At 48.4% G+C, this 19,485-nt stretch overlaps 1 protein-coding gene and 1 pseudogene across 2 annotated transcripts in view; both read right to left on the bottom strand.

The window, feature by feature from the left end:
- RAB31 (RAB31, member RAS oncogene family) overlaps positions 1-16,733 on the bottom strand; it is a 104,421-nt gene extending 87,688 nt beyond the window's left edge. The window contains exon 1 of the mRNA XM_081149201.1: positions 16,577-16,733. Coding sequence (XP_081005327.1) covers positions 16,577-16,615 — 39 coding nt within the window. The 5' untranslated portion in view covers positions 16,616-16,733. The remainder of the gene's footprint in view (positions 1-16,576) is intronic.
- On the bottom strand, positions 11,242-13,311 carry LOC308562784 (prefoldin subunit 4 pseudogene; annotated as a pseudogene). The gene has a single exon. The product of its transcript is annotated as a prefoldin subunit 4 pseudogene (transcript).
- Positions 16,734-19,485: the final 2,752 nt, after the last annotated feature.

Here is a 19,485-nt window from a genome sequence, read left to right as displayed (position 1 = left end):
CTTCTCTTGACTTTGGAAAGTCTGATTATTACCAAACATTTACTCAATTAACTTTGAATGGCTGATATCAAATTAACACACCAGCAAATATTTACAAAAATATTCCCAGGATGAATGCCACTATTTTGATGTAGTGAGTCATCAAGGAATTTATAAATGAAATTGAGGGGACTGGGAGGGTAGGAACACCCCATTCTGGGCAACAGAGAAGGCTGCCCCACCACATCAATCGCATCACTGAGTGTCACTTACAAGGGGGCCATGGGCCAGCTCTGGTACTGTACAGTCCTGAGACGGAGGAAGGACCCAAGTTCAAGATCAGTAACAGCAGTGGGTAGCACGCTTCTAGAACATCAGCTCTTGATTTAGTATCTAGATACTAGAATCAAAATAAAATGCTTTAATAATGGCAAAGAGGTTATTTACTTTCTGCATCAAAATGGTAAAAAGAGTGTGAAAAATGTCTTTAACAAGATTCTGACATAGACATTGAGAGAATAAACACATACAGCACTTCTGGAACACGATGCTGAGGCAAAAGCGCCTTTCGATCCCTTAGCAAGTCCTTCCCTGCGTGTGGCTTATGGGCACAGTGATTTGGTCCTTGAGCCAAGCAATTCAAAGCAGTTGCCACCCCTGGGAGCTTTCAGTCGCCAAAGCCAGGGAATGCAATCTCAGCACTCCTCCTGACTTAAGAACTCAGTCGTCCCATGGCTGTGTCCAACATCGCTCCTTCGCTCGTCACACTGAAGCCAGGTCTGTGGAGGGGCATGTGGCCTTCAGGCGCTGAGCCCTGCACGTCCTCACCTTGGTGGTCCCTTAGATCTCAGGGACTGGCTGGGTCCACAGAGCCAACTGGAGCTAAGAGCCAGGTTGAGAAGCCACGTGGCGAGGTTTTTCACAAATGCTTCCTCCATGATGAGGACTACCAGGTCTCCTTTGTATCCTTACCTGTGTGATCCTTTCTCCACCCCACCACCTCTCCTTTCCCGTGCTCATGACCTTCACTTCATAGGACTTATTTCTCCACCCTTGCAGACTGCCTACCCAAGTTGCGTTAAGCCTACTGCCACACTTCCCATCTGGCCCAACAGTCTTATCAAAATACCCTGAAGTTAGGGTTGGAGGTCAAAGTGGCATATTTAAGCAGAAAGGAATTTACTGAAAAGATGTTAGCATAGAAACAAAAAAACACAATAAACACAACAGTCAGAGCTGGGTAGAGGCCGGGAGTGGAGTAAAGAGATAAAAATGAATTAATCAAAGCTAAAAAGTAAGAGACAGGATGTCCATGAGCCTAGGATAAAATGTGGCAAGGGGAATATGAGTTATTTAACCCTGCATACCTGAAAAACACAAACGTGGGGTGAGGTGGGGTGAGAGCCTTAACTCTGGTTAACTCACATGATTTTCAGAAAATCTGGAGAGCTGAGCTGGGGAAACAGACAGTGACCACAGCGAAAATCACACTAAGATACCAGGCTGGCTATGTGAGTCTGCTGGGGCCTGCTTGCCCAGGCCTGAAGCCGCTCTCACTGCTCATCCCAGACAGTGCGGGCTTCCCAGCTCCTCGGGGCCTGGCTCCCACGCCGGGTTCATGGTGTGCGCCTCTGTGGAACCAGGTCCTGTGCCTGGAACCAAGCTGCCAAAAAAGTATTTGGCCTTTTTAGCTTCTGTTGGGAAGCCAGGATCTGTTTCCATCCTAAATTAAAGGAATTTCCTAAAATAAGAGACAAACATCTACACAGTCCTTTCATCTAATTTTGTAGTTTGTGCAACTCAGACCTGGTATTGCACCCAACTCAAGACAAAACTCGGTTTAGTTCAAAGGAGAAGCTGCTCCTTCCTCGGACATGTGTCAGTTTCTCTGAGAAGCCTCTCTACATTTGATCTGGAAACTAAGCTAAGAGAGTCTTCCATCCCATGACTTTTGAGGATTATAGGCAACAGAAGTGTTAACATCCCAACTAAACTAAGCTCTGTCAATTTAGCGAGCAATGAGCACATTTCATATGTGTGAAATTTCACCACCGATGAGTGTGAATTCACATGCGTGAGTAGTGAAACTGAATGGCGAAATGTCTGTCGGGTTCTACTTTAAAGCTGAGTAACACACCTACAAGCTCACTACCATTATTTCCCCACCACTTTACATAAGAGAGTTTCGTAGCAAAAAATAAAGTTACCATCTCAATAAATACTAGGCCACTAAAGCTGAGGGAAAAGACTCCAACCCAAAACTTTGGCAGGCCTGAGCTGTGGATTGTTATGTGTATTTAGGCCGGACCCTTCCTGATCTGTCTTTCCAATTTCAAACACTTAGAATTCAACTCACAAATCTGAACACAGGCATGCACTTCAAAATTCCTTCAACACTTCTTCTCAGTGTCCAGTAGCCTACCTCCTCTGAGAAGTTACTGTGGGAAAGACACAGCAATGACTTCTGGTGAAAGCTGAAAAAGCAGGTGAGGGCCAGGGCTGCTGCTTCCTCTGCAGCTCCTAGAAGGTGCCTGGCAGACGTCTCCCAGCCCAGAGCCAAGGTCTTTCTTCTCCCTCCACTGCTAACCAGAAATCCGCCCACACAAAATGCTAAACCTGGGCTTCAGAAATAGGTAGCGCGCATCTGTGCCCTCATAGCGTGGTCGCCCAGCTCTGTTGAAACACCTCCTGTGACAAAGAACTCAAAAGTCATCCTCAAAATTCCTTCAGCCAGTCTTGAGATGTCACCACTGAAGCTGCCCTCGTCCAGGTAGGCTCCATCCTGCAACACAGCACAGCCTCAGGAGCGGGCACAAGCCAGGTAAAACGGACGGCTCAGGAATACAGCTTCCCCCTTCCTCACTCAGGACTGGCTTCCAGTAACCAACCCTGAGAGCCCGGTGACCTTGGCCACCGTCACCTTCAAGGCTCACCCTGAGCTTACTCACACCTTCAGCAGCTAACTTTGACCACACTCCCTGGTTAGGCACGGCACCTCATCCTGCCCCTTTACAGGAGGCATATGATATCCTTACGACCCGTGCAGGCACTACATGAATTAGAAAGCTTTCGCCTGCGTACAGAGGGACTGCAGCACCGCTCATTATTTAGGGAAATGAACCTGGGCTCTAGGATTATTTTAAATGTGTTACATGTTAAGCTCAATTTATCCCCAACTTTCAGACTCACAATTCCCACTGACATAGCAATTTCTGGACTAACTCCAATGGAAGTTATCCCACACATACTGAAGTGGGGGGAAAATAAAGATTCACAGCTTGGAAAATATCCAAGTGCTGTAGATGGTAGAAACTGTAACTCATTGCTCCACTGGGTTTCTACCACCGATCCAAACACATAAGCGATCACACTTCAGAGTCAGGTACCACCCCAGCTCAGTTCACAATACCCCTCTTTCCCTTTAACTACCCTAGGATTTTTCACTCTTTAATGTGTCTTCCAGTAATGACTGAATTAATTCAATATATGCATTGTTCCAGATTATTATTCTAAGTAAGATAAGCATTGTGATAGCCAATCAAAACTCACTATATACTCAGCACCTAGCATGACTCTTGCATGTTAATAGTGGTCCAATAAATATTTGTTGAATGAGCAAACCAGTTAACTAGCCCCTGGCATTCAAGGCACCTATACCATTCAGCTCTCACAAGCGGATTGATTCCTTTACGCAGTTTCTAAATTTGCCTGAAGCTGATTGATTCAGAAATCAATGGAACTTTTAATAGACCAATACAGAATCAAGAAATAGACCTGTATACACATGGAGATTTCACTTATGGCAAAAATAGCACATGATCAGTAAATAACAATGAATTAATCAATAGATGGCATTAAAACAATTACCGAGGCGAGGCATTTGGAGTTAAAAAACAAAAAATGGAATCCCTCCTGGCTCTTTATACCAAAATAAGTCCCACATAACCAAATAATTTTAACTATGTCATTGTCGTCACGCATTAGTGTTGTCACCAACATCCAACCTTCCCTGATACAGCACTTTGCCTCTTTACATCTAATACATTCCCAGAAGTGAGGAACAGTCATCTTAGCTCCCCAAAAACCTGCCCAGGACCCTGACATTGTGGGAATTTCCTCTTTTTCTCCCATGGGAGTGCTTCATATCTGGTTCAAATTATTCAATCAGGTTATTAAATTATAATGATTATTGGTACAAGACCTTTTATGTTTTTAAAAATCATATTCTATTGATCCAGTGGTGTCCCCCCTACTACATGCCAGTTGTGAACAAATAATTTGTGACTAACGACAAAGTTAGCCGCACAGCAAAGAGGTTGCATGCACTGGGTTTGAGAGTCCCACAAAGCTGGTTGTAATCCACGGAGCATCATTTATTAGCAGTGAGTCTTTGCGCACGTTACTCAACCCCCTGAGCTTCAGTTTCCTCATCAGTAAGATGGCAATAACAGAACTCACCTTTACAAGTTCTTTAATGCCGTAACATATGTAATCCACTTATTCGGTAGAGGCAATAAAAGATGGCCACAAATTCTTGCTATTCCTGCCATTCAGAGGTAGAGTCTAATTCTCCTGCCTTTGCTTCTAAGATGGCCTTAGTTACTTGCTTGATTAATAAAATGTGGCAGAAATGACATTCTGGGATCTGTGAAAGTAGGTCACAAGAAGCCTTTTAGCTTCCACCCATGGCTCTTAGAACACTCGCTCTAGAAACAGCAGCTACCACGTAACAAGTCTGACTGCCCTGAGACTCCATGTGATGAAGAAGCCCAAGCTAAGTGTGTGGAGAAGCCACGTGGAAAGAGATGCCTGGTCAGTCCCAGCGGATACAGCCACCGCAACCCAGGCACCAGACGTGTGAGTGAGGGAGCTTTCAGATGGCTCCAGCCCCAGCCACCATCTGACTGAAGCTATGTAAGAAACCCCACTCAAGAGCTGCCCATCTGAGCCCGGTTAACCCACAGCACTGTGAAAAAGAATAAGAAATTGTTATTTTTTTATTGATTGCTCTTTAGAGACAGCGAGGAAGGGAGAGAGTGGGAGAGAGCAAGAGAGAGAGACATCGATTTGTGGCTCCACCTTGTTACGCACTCATTGGTTAAGTCCCATCTGTGCCCTGACCGGGGATCAAACCCACAACCTTCATGTATCAGGACAATGCTCTAACCAGCTGAGCCACCCGACCAGGGCTAAAAAGTTGTTATTTTAAACCACTAAGTTTTTGGTGGTTTGTTATACAACAATGGATACTAAGACACTCAGCATAGTGTCTGGCACATGAGTTATAGTCAGTACATGTCAACTGTTATAATTACAGTGATACTCATAAACTAGAGTGATTTCAGGGCGACGCCCCTCTTAATCAAAGGCATTCTGAAGTGCTTTCCTGATTGGAAAAGAATGGAATAAGTTTTGGCTTCAATTCCAGGACTGTACAGCAATCCTTTCTCAACTAGTACTGATGTCGCTGTGATTAGGGGTAGGGGCGATTACAAATTATTATACTGCTAGTGAGCTTTTAATTACTGATTTCCTCTTACCCATGAATATTTTTAATAAGGAGGAAGTCAAGGACATATGAAGACGACACATTTCCCTCATACTCCACTCATAAGCAGGAACAAAGATGTGCCCATTTGGTTGTGACACAACAGTTATGATGAATGAATAAAAAGCATAGGGCTGCTGCAAGTGAAAAGTGCAATAATGCAATTCACGTTAAGAGCAGCAACATGGTCAAACCAGTAAATTATATCAATTATAATTGTAACAATATTTCTTAAATATTTACATTTTCATTGTACAAGATTAACCTATGAGGTGGAGGTCTAGAAATAATACAGCTCATCTTTTAAAATAGAGGTATTTCTTTAAAAAAAAACCTGATTTACCATAATTATTAATAGTTCCTTTTAAACTGAATTGTGTTGGAGGATCTTGAAATGACTGAGTTCATGACTCACATGCTTCTATAAATAATGTCTTCACGAGAAGAGCATTTTTAAAAAGCAAATGCATAATTTGGTTTTTTTGTCACATATATTTGACATTTCAACAGAATCTGTGTGTTTCCATGGGAGTATCTAGGATTTTCAAGGTTGTCCATTTGTTGTGTTGCACCAGAAAAAGCAGTTAAGACTGCAGAGTTGGGGCCTGCTGCTCTGGGAATAGATCTCGGTCCCACACTCAGCATAGCTCAGAATATACCTCCACATTCCACCTGGTGGTGCCCAGGGACCGATGATCACACACAGTCTTCCTTTCCCGAGTCCTGCCAACACTGGCACTTCATCAGGGAATGACAGCCTCCATTAGCCATGGCCAAGCTGGGTGGTTACAGCAGCAGTTCTCAGGCCGTTGAAAGACTCTACAGGCTTGTTTAAAGGGAAAAGCGATCCATGGACCCCAATGTAAAATTTAATTATTGTGTAAATATGTACAAATCATGAAAATTTACCCAAATTATTTGTGTTATTATAAATAACAAAAAACAAATGTATTAATTAAATACAAGTTAAACTATAAACCCAGTAACATTCAAATTAGCATTAGTCTAATATGATGGATGATGTTGCTCTGCTAAACAGAAGCAGCTCGGGGCTGTGCTGGATTCTGAGGCAAGCGTGCTCCGTAACCACGGGCCATGTGATGGCTTAATTCCCTCACACTCCACTCACAATCCATGGGCAAAGTTTTCAGTCTACACTTAAAACAGTGCAAGTGGTACCCCTTTCAGCACCTAGGCTGCTGCACTCCGGAAAGTCACCATGACCTGCCTCCCACCAGGCCCGTGGCAGCAGCGGTCCCCTGCCGGCTGGGTCCCTCCCATGCACCCTCCTGTGACCACGGTCCACCCTCCACCTGGCGCTAGGGAGAAAGCCTCGTGAAAGTTAAGGTGCTGAGCTCAGCATGCTCCCTGCTCAGTGACGGGAGCAAGCGAAAAGCAGTTAGAAACTTTTCCCTTTAAAAGGAGAAGCTTTTCTCTTTAAAAGGAGAGCATATGATTCATCGATGAGAAGTGCAGATAAAAGAAAAATTCAAATGGTGGAGGAAAATGATCCTGTGGGGCAGAAAAGAACAGAGACATACCAGAAGGAATGGGGCAGGATGGTGAGCTTGATGTTGACCATAAAATAAGCAAGCAGCCGTGTCTGAATGTAAAACAAACTACAGGGAAAGAAGGGCTCCAAGCAGGTGAGCAGCGAGGGAGAGGAGGGCAGGCAGGATGGTTCTTCACACCTGCAGGACTACGAACCACCAGAGGGAAAGAAGACTTCAGCAAGTTGGGACAATGATAATGTTATTATCAAGAAAGGATGTTAAAGGCATTGCTGGTGTCCCTCGTCTTTGTGATCTCAAAGGAAAATTGACATTTATCATTTTACCACTTAATCATTTCCCTACCTCATAATTAGATTCAAAATTGAATTAAGACAAACATGGATTACTTTATGAAAAAATAGCCTTTCGAAGTTTGTTATGAAAAAGTTTAGAAAATATTTTAGCTTCTAAAATAAAATATATCTATGAAGTATGTGGTATGATGCTATGAGGTGTTCTTATAAGAAAAATGAAAAAAAAACTTTCTTAAGCTTAAGCTTGCCATAAATGTAAAAGCTCTGGCTAATAGTCTAACCAGGAAAGTAACAAAACACACACACACACACACAAAACAGGAACAATTTGCTCTTTCCCCTCGCCAGCAAAGGGCAAGTTTTATGTGATACCCTGCATGTGTGTGTGTCCCTCCTTCCTCTCTGTCTCTCTCCCTTCCTTTCTTTCTGTTCTCCATGTCTCTCCCCTTTTCCTCTCTCTCTCCCCTTCCCTTTCCCTTCCAGGGGAGCCTTTGATGGAGACACTTTTTTTAAAATATGATTTTTAGAGAGAGAGGAAGGGAGAAGGAGAGAGATAGAAACCTTAATTGGCTGCCCCCTGCACTTCCCCTACTGGGCATCAAGCCCGAAGCCCTGCATGTGCCCTGACCGGGAATCCAACCAGACAACCTCCTGGTAGTTGGGAATATGCTCAATCAGCTGAGCCACACCAGCCGGGCGGCTGGAGGCACTTTTTAAGGACTACACATTCTCTTTGCAGACCCTAGCTAATATATACAGTGATTCCATGAGGAAAGAAAGGAAGGTTACTGGAGAATTCAGAAATCTTTCTCTTCTAGATAAACAAATGTTGATACAAAGGGATCCAGCTGTCTGGTAGGTTCTCCTGCTCTCCTGCAAGGACCACCCAATCTTCTGATAACCCAAGTCTTCTAGGAGCACCTGGGGGAACTGACAGTAACCTAGGCTACCTTCTGGGTTAAATTCTGAGCAGAAGCTGACATCATGACCTCCAGGGAAGAAGAAACAGGTCTGAGGCAATAAGAGTAGGAAAATAGATCAGGGAAGACTCATCGAAACAGAAGACTCCACAGTGAGAAACTCATTCGGTGATGCCAGAGTTAAATCCCATTTTCCTTTTCCTGATTTCTGCTGGTAAAGTTAGGCAACAAGAAAGACCACTCTGGCTCCTTAGGACATAGGTGACTCAGCAGTTCAGGGATCATGCCACAGACCTGAAGATGAACCAAAGTCAACTCCTGGGTAAACGAGAGGTGATACTCCCCTCTGGTCCGGACAGACACTGAAAGCACTTGATCACCTACCACCCAACCTGCTCCCCACCTCTCACAGCTCCTGTGCCCCTCACTCAGCTCTGTCATATCCATTTTTCCATATAAGACCTTCCGACAGGCTATATAATTTATCTTCCCCAGCTTCCTGCTAAAATCTAAGTTCTACAAGGTCAAAACCCTTTGTTTTGTTCAGACACACCACTGCCTGGCACTTGTAGAAGTGAAGAGATATTTTCTGAATGAGGCCAGAGACGTAAATGGGAAGGAATATTTTAATATTATACATGAGCACATAAAAAAAAAGACCATTCAACATCATCTATGCTGTCTTCTCGCCAAAATGCGTAACTGGAAGAAGCAATGAGGAAGCAATCAGACAAAAATCTTGGGACTTTCTACAAAACGACTGGCCTGGGATTCTGCAAAAATACCAAAGTCGTGGTGGGGAAAAAGGAGAGGAATTATTTTAAAATATATTTTTTATTGATTTCAGACAGAGAGGAAGGGAGAGGGAGAGGGAGATAGAAATAGAAACACCAATGATGACAGATTCATTGACCGGCTGCCTCCTGCACGCCCTCTATTGGGGACTGAGTCAGCAACCCGGGCATGTGCCCTGACCAGCAATCGAACCGCAACCTCCTGGATCGTGAATCGATGCTCAACCACTGAGCCACATCGGTCCAGGGAAAGGAATTGTTTTAGATGAGAGACATGACAAGCCAAAGTAATACATGATTTCTAACTGGAACCTGGATTTTTTAAATACCTGTTAAGGATGTTTAGGGACAACTGAAAAATCTGAGTACGGACCTTATGCTCAATAATACTGCTGTATCAGTATGATACAGTTGTGCAGGAAAGTATCCTTTTTCCTAAAAGATACATACTGAACCATTTAGGGGTGAAGTGTTATAATGTCTGGAATTTATTTTCAGATGGTTCAGAAAAAAATTCAGTGTTATTTAGATACATTAGAGAGAGAAAGCAGGAGTGGCAAAATGTTATCCCTACTGAATCTCGGTGAGAGGTCTACAGCCATTCACTGTGCTACTCTTTCTACCGTTCTGTAAGTTTGAAATTTTTCAAAATAAACCTTGGGGAAAGGGGAGTTAAAAATAAAAGAACTCATGCTAAAGAGACAGTGGGATCAATGGGAGAGAAGTCAGCCGAGGAGTGGGAGGGCAGTGTTCTCCCCTCCCTACACTCCCCAACTACATCAGCCCTCCAGAAAATACCTGAGATCGGGAGCCCCACCTGCTCTCCCCAGTGCCAGGGGTCCACACCCACCTTTCCTCCCGTGAGGCAAATTCAGCTCCTTCCCGCTCCAAGAAACCTTCCCATATTGCTCCCTTCCCAGCACCAACTTAAACTTCACCATCTCCTACTGCACCCCCAGCACCCCACACATCACAAACGCCATAGATACTAGTTCCTGTGCACATGCCTGTCTTTCCTGCTCGACCAGGAGCCTCTCCATCACATGCAGGGACCAGAGTCCCACCCTCCCTACTTTCTATCTCCAGCAGAGCTTGCATAGCCCCTTATCCACAGCAAGTACTCAAAACAGACCTTGATTAGAAACTGCCTGTCCCTCACCTGTCCTCATGTCTAATAAGATGGAAGACAGTCGATATTTATCATCACACTCTGTTGCTTCTGTTGTGCCTGGCTTTGTGTGTTGCCACAGGAACACAGGTGATATAGTTCAGCCCTTTGCTAGTGTATTCACATCCTGGGAAAGGCAGAGTACTCTTTGAAGATGGGCATACAGCTGTCCTGTCTACTTCAAACACCCACAGCTCCGGCATCAAAGAAACACTCAAATAGTGAAGGACTGAGTAAATGAATGCCTATTCCATTTCCAGAGACATATTATAAATTATAAAAACTAAGACAAATGAAAGTGTAATAGTTGCACAGATTTGCAAGCACTAAAATTAGCTTAACCTGTTGGACACAATTACATTTGAAGATGTTTTCTAATTCATGGACTCAATATCTTTTTATGTCCTAGCACCTTAAAGTATAAAGCTTTTTATTTTCCAATGGCTACTGCTTTGGAGTGGACTGAAGGAATACCACACACTCCCTAAAACACTGAACCAGGGCAGGATTAGGGAGGGCCATAAGCCTGAGAGCTATAGACAAAGGAAATGGGGTGGGACCACAAGAGCTTTGAAAATGCTCCACAAATGATTCTGATACACACACCAGAGATGCTTTGAACTCTGAAATCTGAGGAAGAGTTGCACTGATGTTGATCCTGAACAAAAGAACAAAGGGACCCTGGTGCATTCCACCAGCCTGGCTCAGGGTCATTATACCCTAGGCACTGCTGGGAAGACATCCCATTACACTTTTTTTTTTTTTTTTTTTTTGCTTAACTGATTTTAATAACATGACATAAAACTCCTACACTTGATATAATTGTTATGCAAAATACATAGATGAATACTGTCTTCTTTTAAAAATATAAAATAAGCAAAACGTGAAAATAGTCAACTTTCCATTAAATAAATAAAAATTTTTTAAAAAGGAAGTTTTGCTTTCCATATCATTGAAAAGGGAGAATTATCATTTAAACAATACTCAAGCTTATTAAGCAAATTTTTAGAAGCATTATAAAGTGTTTAATTTTCATCAGCTTCAAGGTTTATGTTGCTCCCAAATTTTACATGTAACTGAACTTTCAAATCTGCTAATAATCGGTGAATCTATTCCACTCCGGATTCTAAGTCGTCAGTTTCTTCTTGCAAATGTTTCTTTGCCTCTTCTAACATTTCTTGTGTTTCTTCTTGAGAATGGCTAATGCAAACATCACCAGTTTGATAAAGGTACCATCAAGCAGTCATCTGCAAGCATGGTGTCCTCCAAATTTTGGAGTTGTTTCTTTTTTATATCTACTTCTTCTTTCTGTTCTGTGATTCTACTTGTATTCTGTGCAGATCTGTTTATCTTTTGTTGATTTTCAAAAGTAACATTGACGTCTTCTGCAGCCACCCTCTTCGTGGTGGCCGCAGTCTTGGGACTGGCCTATGGCGTGAAACCTGTATCATTTACATGTATTCTCTCCCCAGCACCACCAATGCTGAACCACAGTTTCCACAGGGGTTCAATTTAATAGCGGAATCGGGTGTAGTAAAAAATACATTATACTGCTAGCCTCTCTGCACGCCCTCTCACCCCCAAGAGAAATGCTAGCTTCTGGGCAAGAAAAAAAAAATGTCTATGTTAACAGACTCTCAGACTTGGAAAGCAAATGTGACGGTTGCCTAGCCCAGTCCTCCCCACACTATACAGTCATTCCTTCAACAATGACCCTAACAAATTCAAGTAACCTTATTGAATACTTATAGTAATGGGGAGCTCAGTATTGTTCAAAGCGGTCCACTTGAGGTTCCACAGCCCTGACTGACATGCCTACAGAGAGCAGGAGTCTGTTCCGCTCTTGAGTCCCAGTGTCCTCGAGAACCACATACACCTTACATGTGAAGGCCCCGTACACATGTATCTGAAGCCCCCAGTGCCCAGATGTCACACCAAACCCCAGGCATAAGAGTTCTCGGTGATGAACCACCGTACAGATTCCATCAAGGCCAAAAAGAGAAGCAACATCAAGCTCCTTATGAACTGAAGAGATGATGTCCTCAGCTGTCTTTCAACCATGCCACTCAGCTGTTGAGGAAGTAGCAGAAATCTCTAAAATGTTGTCAAGACAACCAAAGTCCAAATACAAATCTCTTTGGGATTCCACTCAGCAGCAGTTTTTAAGTGTACGCCACACACCCAGAGAAAATAATAAAAGAAAGATCCTCTCCTCCCACCCCTTCTTTCTTCCTCTCCCTTCTCTCTCTCTCCCCCCTCCTGCTTTCCACCACGGGGTAATGTGTGTTAAAAATGCACACTGGGAAGCTTTCCACCTTTGGGACTGGAACAGCTGCTGCCTCAATATTGTTTTTGTTAGGGTTTTTTTTAACATACTTTGCTGTTTTTAAGGGAGTTGTTTTTAAGCTACATGTTTTATAATACTTGTTGAGATTACACAGTAGGACAATTGGCACTCTATTGACAAAAATGAGACTCATGTGGTCCTAGGTGTCCAGCAAGGACCCATGTCAAACACACCCTCCCGCACGGCTAGCTTTCCATAGATGGCCCGACTTATCCCAAGAAAGGTCATTCACAAAGGCTTTGGGATAAACCCGAGGAAGTACATCCATAAGAAAAATGAGAGCCAAGAATTTATATCTAAAGAAACGCAAGGTGCTTGAGTCCTTGGTTTTTCCAACAGCACAAAGCATTCAGACAATGTTCCACAGACTATTGTCAATTCCATGTGGGAGCATTCACCAAAAGAAATAAGATCAGACATACCCTAACATCAGGGCTCTGAAAGGCACAGGTATGGGGGGAGAAGACACACCATCTGGCCCACTCTCACTTCCACCTGTTGCAAATCACCCTCCTGTCAGGAACCTCTGACCCCACCAAGAGACTACAAGCTAAGAGAGAGAAAAGTCTGCTCTGCCTATGCCTAAAACAACCTTAGGAAGGGCATTCCCCAGTAATCACTAAGCAATCAGGGCTAAAGATCAGGCACAAAAAGACAGCCCCCTCAACCTCTCCAGTGAGACAGCCAGTGAGACAGCGAGAGTCCGGTTAGGAGGCCCACATTTTCCATGACCTTCCCAAGGGGGGCCCAACAGAAAGTGATCCCACCAGAGGGTGTGGCTGCCAGGGTCTTGGTCAAACTGAGATGTCAGTGAGGTGTGGCACTGGCTAAAAAACAGGAAGCTTCGAGCTAGCCACATGCAAGATTTCACAGACCTCCTGACACAAAGAACAAAGGAGCTCGGGGTTCCTGTAAAATTTCTAAAAAGACTTGTGGACTTTCATAAGTCCAGCCACTGACCCACAGAGTTCTCTCTCAAATCAAGACAACAAACACAAGGCAGTTACAATGGCTTTGACCTCACCCAAACGCTCTCTCACCCAAAGAATCGCCTTATTGGGGTGAGCAACTGATAACATCGCCTGTCACACACATCTTGCCCAGGACAGCGAAACCCAAAGCATTCAGAGCAATTGATAATACGTGTCAAAGTTGCTTCTTGATCCCCTGGGACACGACATTCCAAACATTATTTGGTGTGGATAATAAGGTCATTGGCCTTTCAAATGAGAGATCCTCTGACCTAAGTAAGACTAAAATCTAGAGCCATTCTCAAAAAAAAAATGCCATGACATGTGTGGTATGATAGGATTTGTGCTTCAAGGCCTCTGTTTGCCCAGAAACATCTTCCTGTTCTATGGCTGCACGGTTCTTTTCCAAGCTCACACTCCAACACCAACAGAGTAGGTCACTGCAAAAATCACGCACACAAGGGTGAGGCGCTGTGTCCAGGAAGCCCCTAGAAGTTTAGTTCTCAGAGATGAGAGAAAAGAAGTAGAGGGGTTTCTTCCAGCTTTCTTATCTCTCAAGCTCCTCACTGTCACCGTGGAGTCACAGGCTTGCAGGGAATGGTCCCATACATCTAAGACCATCTGATACAGTCTTCTGCCTTAAAAGGAAGGCTGTTATTATATCCATTTTATAAATGAGGTGACTAAGATACTTGTCCAAAAATGCACGGCTAGCGAGTGGGAAAGACCGAGAACCCAGGTTTGCTGCCTCCTGGTACAGGGCTCTTTCCATCTGATGTTTCCTTACAGAAAGATACAGAGACTTGTCAAACAGTGAACTTGGAAATAACTCCTGTGATGGGGCAGGGCTCGTGCACCTAGGCAGATGACAAGGGAGAAAACATGGGGGGGCAACTATTTCCTACTTCATTTGTTCTCACGACCCATCCTGACATACACAGCACGCGTGCAAGTTGCTTCTCGGTTTCCTGGGGCGTGAAATCCCTCTAAGTCTTGGAAGGCCTTCTAAGGGTCCCAAATGACTCCTCACAGGAGAACACGGGCCTCCTGGAACTGATGCCCCGACCACCACGCGGAGCCTGTCAGGTGGTGAAAGCTACCCCGGCGACGCCGCAGGGAAGGGTCGAGGGGCAGATGAGAGCCGCATCCACCCAGGCCCGGCTGCGGGCGCGCCGGGCGGGGCGGCCACCCCGGGAGCTGGGGCAGAGCGCGGGCAGCCTGCCCGGCGCGGGGCAGCGGCGCGGCCAGGGGGGGGCAGCGGCGCGGCGGCGCGGCCGGGGGGGGGGGGGCAGCGCACAGCCGGGGGGGGGGGCAGCGGCGCGGCCGGGGGGGGGCAGCGGCCGGGGGGGGCAGCGGCCGGGGGGGGCAGCGGCCGGGGGGGGGGCAGCGGCCGGGGGGGGGGGCAGCGGCCGGGGGGGGGGCAGCGGCGGCCGGGGGGGGCAGCGGCCGGGGGGGGGGGCAGCGCACAGCCGGGGGGGGGCAGCGGCGCGGCCGGGGGGGGGCAGCGGCGCGGCCGGGGGGGGGGGCAGCGCACAGCCGGGGGGGGGGGCAGCGGCGCGGCCGGGGGGGGGCAGCGGCCGGGGGGGGGGCAGCGGCCGGGGGGGAGGGGCAGCGGCCGGGGGGGGCAGCGGCCGGGGGGGGGCAGCGGCCGGGGGGAGGGGTCCGCCCCCGGCCCCGCGGCGCCGCTCGCATCCAGTCCCAGCCTGAGCTCAGTTCCTCCCCGGGCGCTTCCTGCACATCCATCTTGACAGGCCAGTTAGCGTTTCTCTGAGGCAAGCAGGGACGCGTCTGCTCTCACCGCCGCCGCTCTTTTTTTTTTTTTGGAAATGGTTTTCTTGGGACCAGATCTGCCAAGGGCAGTACAACAGGTATCGATGCCAAAGGCTGCAGAAAACACGGCCTAAAAGCAGCTCTTTCTAAAGAAGTAATTCTGGAATTTAATGTTGTTCCCTGCCCCCCACCCCCCCCAAAAAAATTAAAAGACATGGCCCCCGCCCCCGTCTGAGCTCCCCGAGGCCGTTTTCAAAGGGCTGCCCGCTGCCCGGCGGCCTGCGGGGCCCGGGCCGGGCGCCTGTTTCTGCCTGGGGCTCCCGGAGCTCCCCCGGCCCCAGGAAGACCCGGTTCGGAAGGGGAACTGGTGGCGGGACTTTCTCACCCCGCCCGCCGGGCGCAGCCCCGGCCCCGCGCCCCGGTCCCCGCCGCCCGCCCACCCTGCGCCCCGTCCCCGCCGCCCGCCCACCCTGCGCCCCGCGCCCCGCGCCCCGCCGCCCGCCCACCCTGCGCCCCGTCCCCGCGCCCCGCGCCCCGGCCCCGCCGCCCGCCCACCCTGCGCCCAGTCCCCGCGCCCCGTCCCCGCCGCCCGCCCACCCTGCGCCCCGTCCCCGCGCCCCGCGCCCCCGTCCCCGCGCCCCGTCCCCGCCGCCCGCCCACCCTGCGCCGGCCTTTCTTTCTAAAAACTTAATAAACCGTCTGCCCCCGGGGAGGCTAAAGAGGACTCGGCGCCGGGACAGAGTAACTTAAAGTTTCCGCCGGAAGGAAATTATCGAAAGCGCAGGGCGCCCCGCACGCCCGAGGGGCCGCTGCTCCGAGTCCCGCGGCGCGGCGCGGGCGCCCGGCCGGCCCCGGCCCAGCGCGGCGAGGCCCGGGCGGGTCGCGAACGGGCGCCGGGGTGGAGCGGGCGGAGAAAGCCCGAGCAGGCGAGCACCCGGCCCGCGGCGGGGACGGGGCGGGGCCGGGGAGGGCGCGGGGCACCCGGGTCGGTGGGCGCACGGGCCGGGGAGGGCGGGGGGCGGATGCGGGGCAGCCGGGGGCGCACCGCCAAGGGAGCGCCGGGAACCAGGGAGTCCGGTGGGGGGGGGGGGATGCGGGAGAAAAGGAGGGCGCACAGACCAAGGGAGACTAGGGGGTCGCGGGGACAAAAGGGGGCGCACGCACTGGGAGGGCGCGGGGGACGAGAGGGGCGCAGAGCGAGAGGGGCGCGGGGACGTGGGAGGTGCACGGATGAGGGGGCGCACGGAAGAGGGGTGGCCGCGCAGGACTCACCCCGAGAAGGCACACTTTGAGCTCCCGTATCGCCATCATGTGCTCGGGGCCGGTCCGGGCAGGGGCTCAGCATCCTCCGGGGCCCGGCCGCGCCGCGCCCACGCCGCGCCCACGCCGCGCCAGCGTCCGCCAGTCCCCGCCTTTCCCTCGCGGCGCCGCCGGCGGAGCCGCCGCTGCTATTTCGGGGCGGCCGCGGCGGTCACGTGTCCGCAGGCCGGCCCCGCCCGGGGCTCCGGGCCCGACCTCCTTGGCCGCGGCTCCCGGGGGCGCCCCCGAGGTGCGCGGCGGGCCGGCAGCGCAGCCGGTTTCCACGCGGCCCCGCCGGCCCGCGCCGGGCTGGGCGCCGGCCGTCCCGCACCTCGGCTGCAACAGGGTGCTGTCAGTCCGGGTCGAGTCTGTGCGAGCACTTTGCAGTCTGTGTGTCCGTCCCACCGTTAAGTGACATTGTAGGCTCCTGGCAGAAAGGAAGCCAAGCGAGGGGCAGCTGTGAGGATGAGAGGCGGGGTTAACTCTCCACTGTGGCCCCTGATACTGGGGCTCAGTTTACCCCCGTGTCGCTCCTTGCTCTCATCCCTGAGTTCATTATTCTGTAGGTAGTTGAAAATGGTTCTAGAAGCAAGATTCTATTCCTCCCTCCAAAACAGGCCTATCAGCGTCTGAAAAGGAAACGCATGTTCTAGAGTGGAAGCTGCCTTGCTCAGTGAGAAAATGCTACAGCCTGCCTGGGCAGGACCCCCAGCCCTCAGACTCTAGAAATATGTAGCTCCCCGGGGGACCTTCTGCATCCTTCCTTAACCTGGAAGTAAAAACCTTTTGGACATATCTAACCTGAATAATTCACTGGCATTTCCAGTTGGAAATGATATGGTTTAAACAACAACAACAACAACAAAAAGCCCTTCATGCCCTATCCCAGACTCTCAGGCCTCTCCTCTGACTTGACAGTTTTGATCAACAACATTCCCATCCCCCCAGCTTTGTTCTCATTGAAGCCAAGTTGAAGTTAGGAGCACCCAAGTAGCTCCATACAATGGGGACTTCTGAATCAAGGCCTCCAGAGAGAAAACCCTAGAAGCTGGAGTCAAAACAGGCCACCAAACAGACAACTGGCCATTAAATTCCCTAGAGCAGCAGGGGCTTCCCCTTGCCAGGTGCAGGCTAACTCACACAGATCTGGACTAAATTGTTCAAAATGTAGCCATGGACAAGATACAGGCCCTATTCAACATGGAGATTATTGTATCAGTATCTGTCCTTGGTTTATCCAAAGTAAGGACAGTCTTCTGTGGGCAGCATGAACAGGGCCAGCCTAGAATTACCCAGCTCTGGTAACAGTACCTCCCTGTTCTCAGATTTGCTGCAAAGAGGGAAAGTGCTACCAAGCTCCAGAGGAGACATCGTGGTAAAGCAACTCCTTGGCCAAGGCCTTCAGCAGCCTTCCCTAGCATCTGGGTCATCCCGGGCAGTGTGACTTGAATCTCATGTAGAAGTGCTTCCCTTTGGCCTTTCTTCTCACTTCCCAAAAGCTGGTCAAACCGGAGTGGAAGCCCTTTCCGTTATCTATACCTTATGGAATGAGTGGGAATTCATAAAATTGCAATAGGTGGCTGAGGACAGGACCATCTTCAGACAAAAATGAGCAGACACAATTTCTCTCCCGTTCCTTCCTCTTCTTCAGGATTCTTCTCATTCCACTCTCTTCAACATTAGCCTCGGGGTCTGGGAGGCTTGTGTGGTTTCTAGGCTTTCCTGGAATAGTCCCTTATTCAGGCTCCTCCTCCCACCCCAAAGAAAACACCCTAGTCTGTTTGCCCTTCCCCCAACCCCAAGGCTATTAAAAATCACCTCATTTGTGTCTCATTCGGATCAGGCAGAGCTCTCTGCTTTACCAGGTGGCAGTCCTAGTCTGTCAAGCGGACCACCTTGGTGGGTTTATACTCTCTCCTCAGCCAGGTCACCCTTGGGGACTTAAAAACTGGCCTCACGAAAAACCTGGTCTGCATGATCAACCCAAAGTGACGCATTGACCCTCACCAGGAAGGAGGGGTGAAGACTGCTATGACACATATTTGGGAGTGACGGGTCTTGGGTAGCTCTCAACTTTTTAAAGACATAATGTTCCCTATGAATGCTATCGTTATACTCTATGATTGCTATGGTAAGGCCTGTCCTGGCTCCTCTGGGATTTTCTGAAAATATGAAGAGGTTCTGATATAACTTAAGCAGGGATAAAAATTCAACGGTATATAACTGAGAATTTATCAAATAAAATAATAGAACATGCAAGTTTTTCTTATGAGGCCTTTGTAAAGTAAGAGGTCATTTCACTAATTCAGACTTCTGCTTTTCTGCTGCTTTAATGTCTTCAATGGGGCCATACTAGAAGAGGTCCAAACTCTCCTGTATATCTTGGCCAAACTAGCCTCTTCTCTGCCCATCTGGCGAAATTCATCATTTTTCTAAGACCTGCTCAAATTTCAGCTCCTTAGGAAAGTCTACCCCTGAGCTTGCCCATACTCTGCTCACACTTTTCTTAGCACTGGCTGAACATAATAATTAGCAACTAAATCCCTTTTACAAGAAGTCAGACTCTAAACAGATACACAAATGTAATTATCTGTCTATATGAGAGGTACCCTTAGATTAAGAAAGGATCATTGCTGTATCACCAGGGTTTTCAAGTGACAAGAAATTCTTTAAAAAAAAAAAAAAAGTGACTAGAAATGAATCTTTTTATCTCTGTCTACCTAAGACTTTTTTCTAGAAAGATCCCTGGCCTCATATGCTATTCAAACAAGCCTACAATTTGTAGGTCTCTGTCTGGAAGACCACAGAGTCATCTTCATGGTTTACATGGCCCCGGGACCCAGGGGCTGTCCCCCTAACAGGATGCCTGAGCCTGTTACACT

The sequence above is a fragment of the Miniopterus schreibersii genome, assembly GCF_964146895.1.
Source record: "Miniopterus schreibersii genome assembly, chromosome: 10".
NCBI classification, from domain to species: Eukaryota; Metazoa; Chordata; class Mammalia; order Chiroptera; family Miniopteridae; genus Miniopterus; species Miniopterus schreibersii.
The sequence above is the reverse complement of the archived record's forward strand: the minus strand, read 5'-3'. Positions and strand labels throughout refer to the sequence as shown.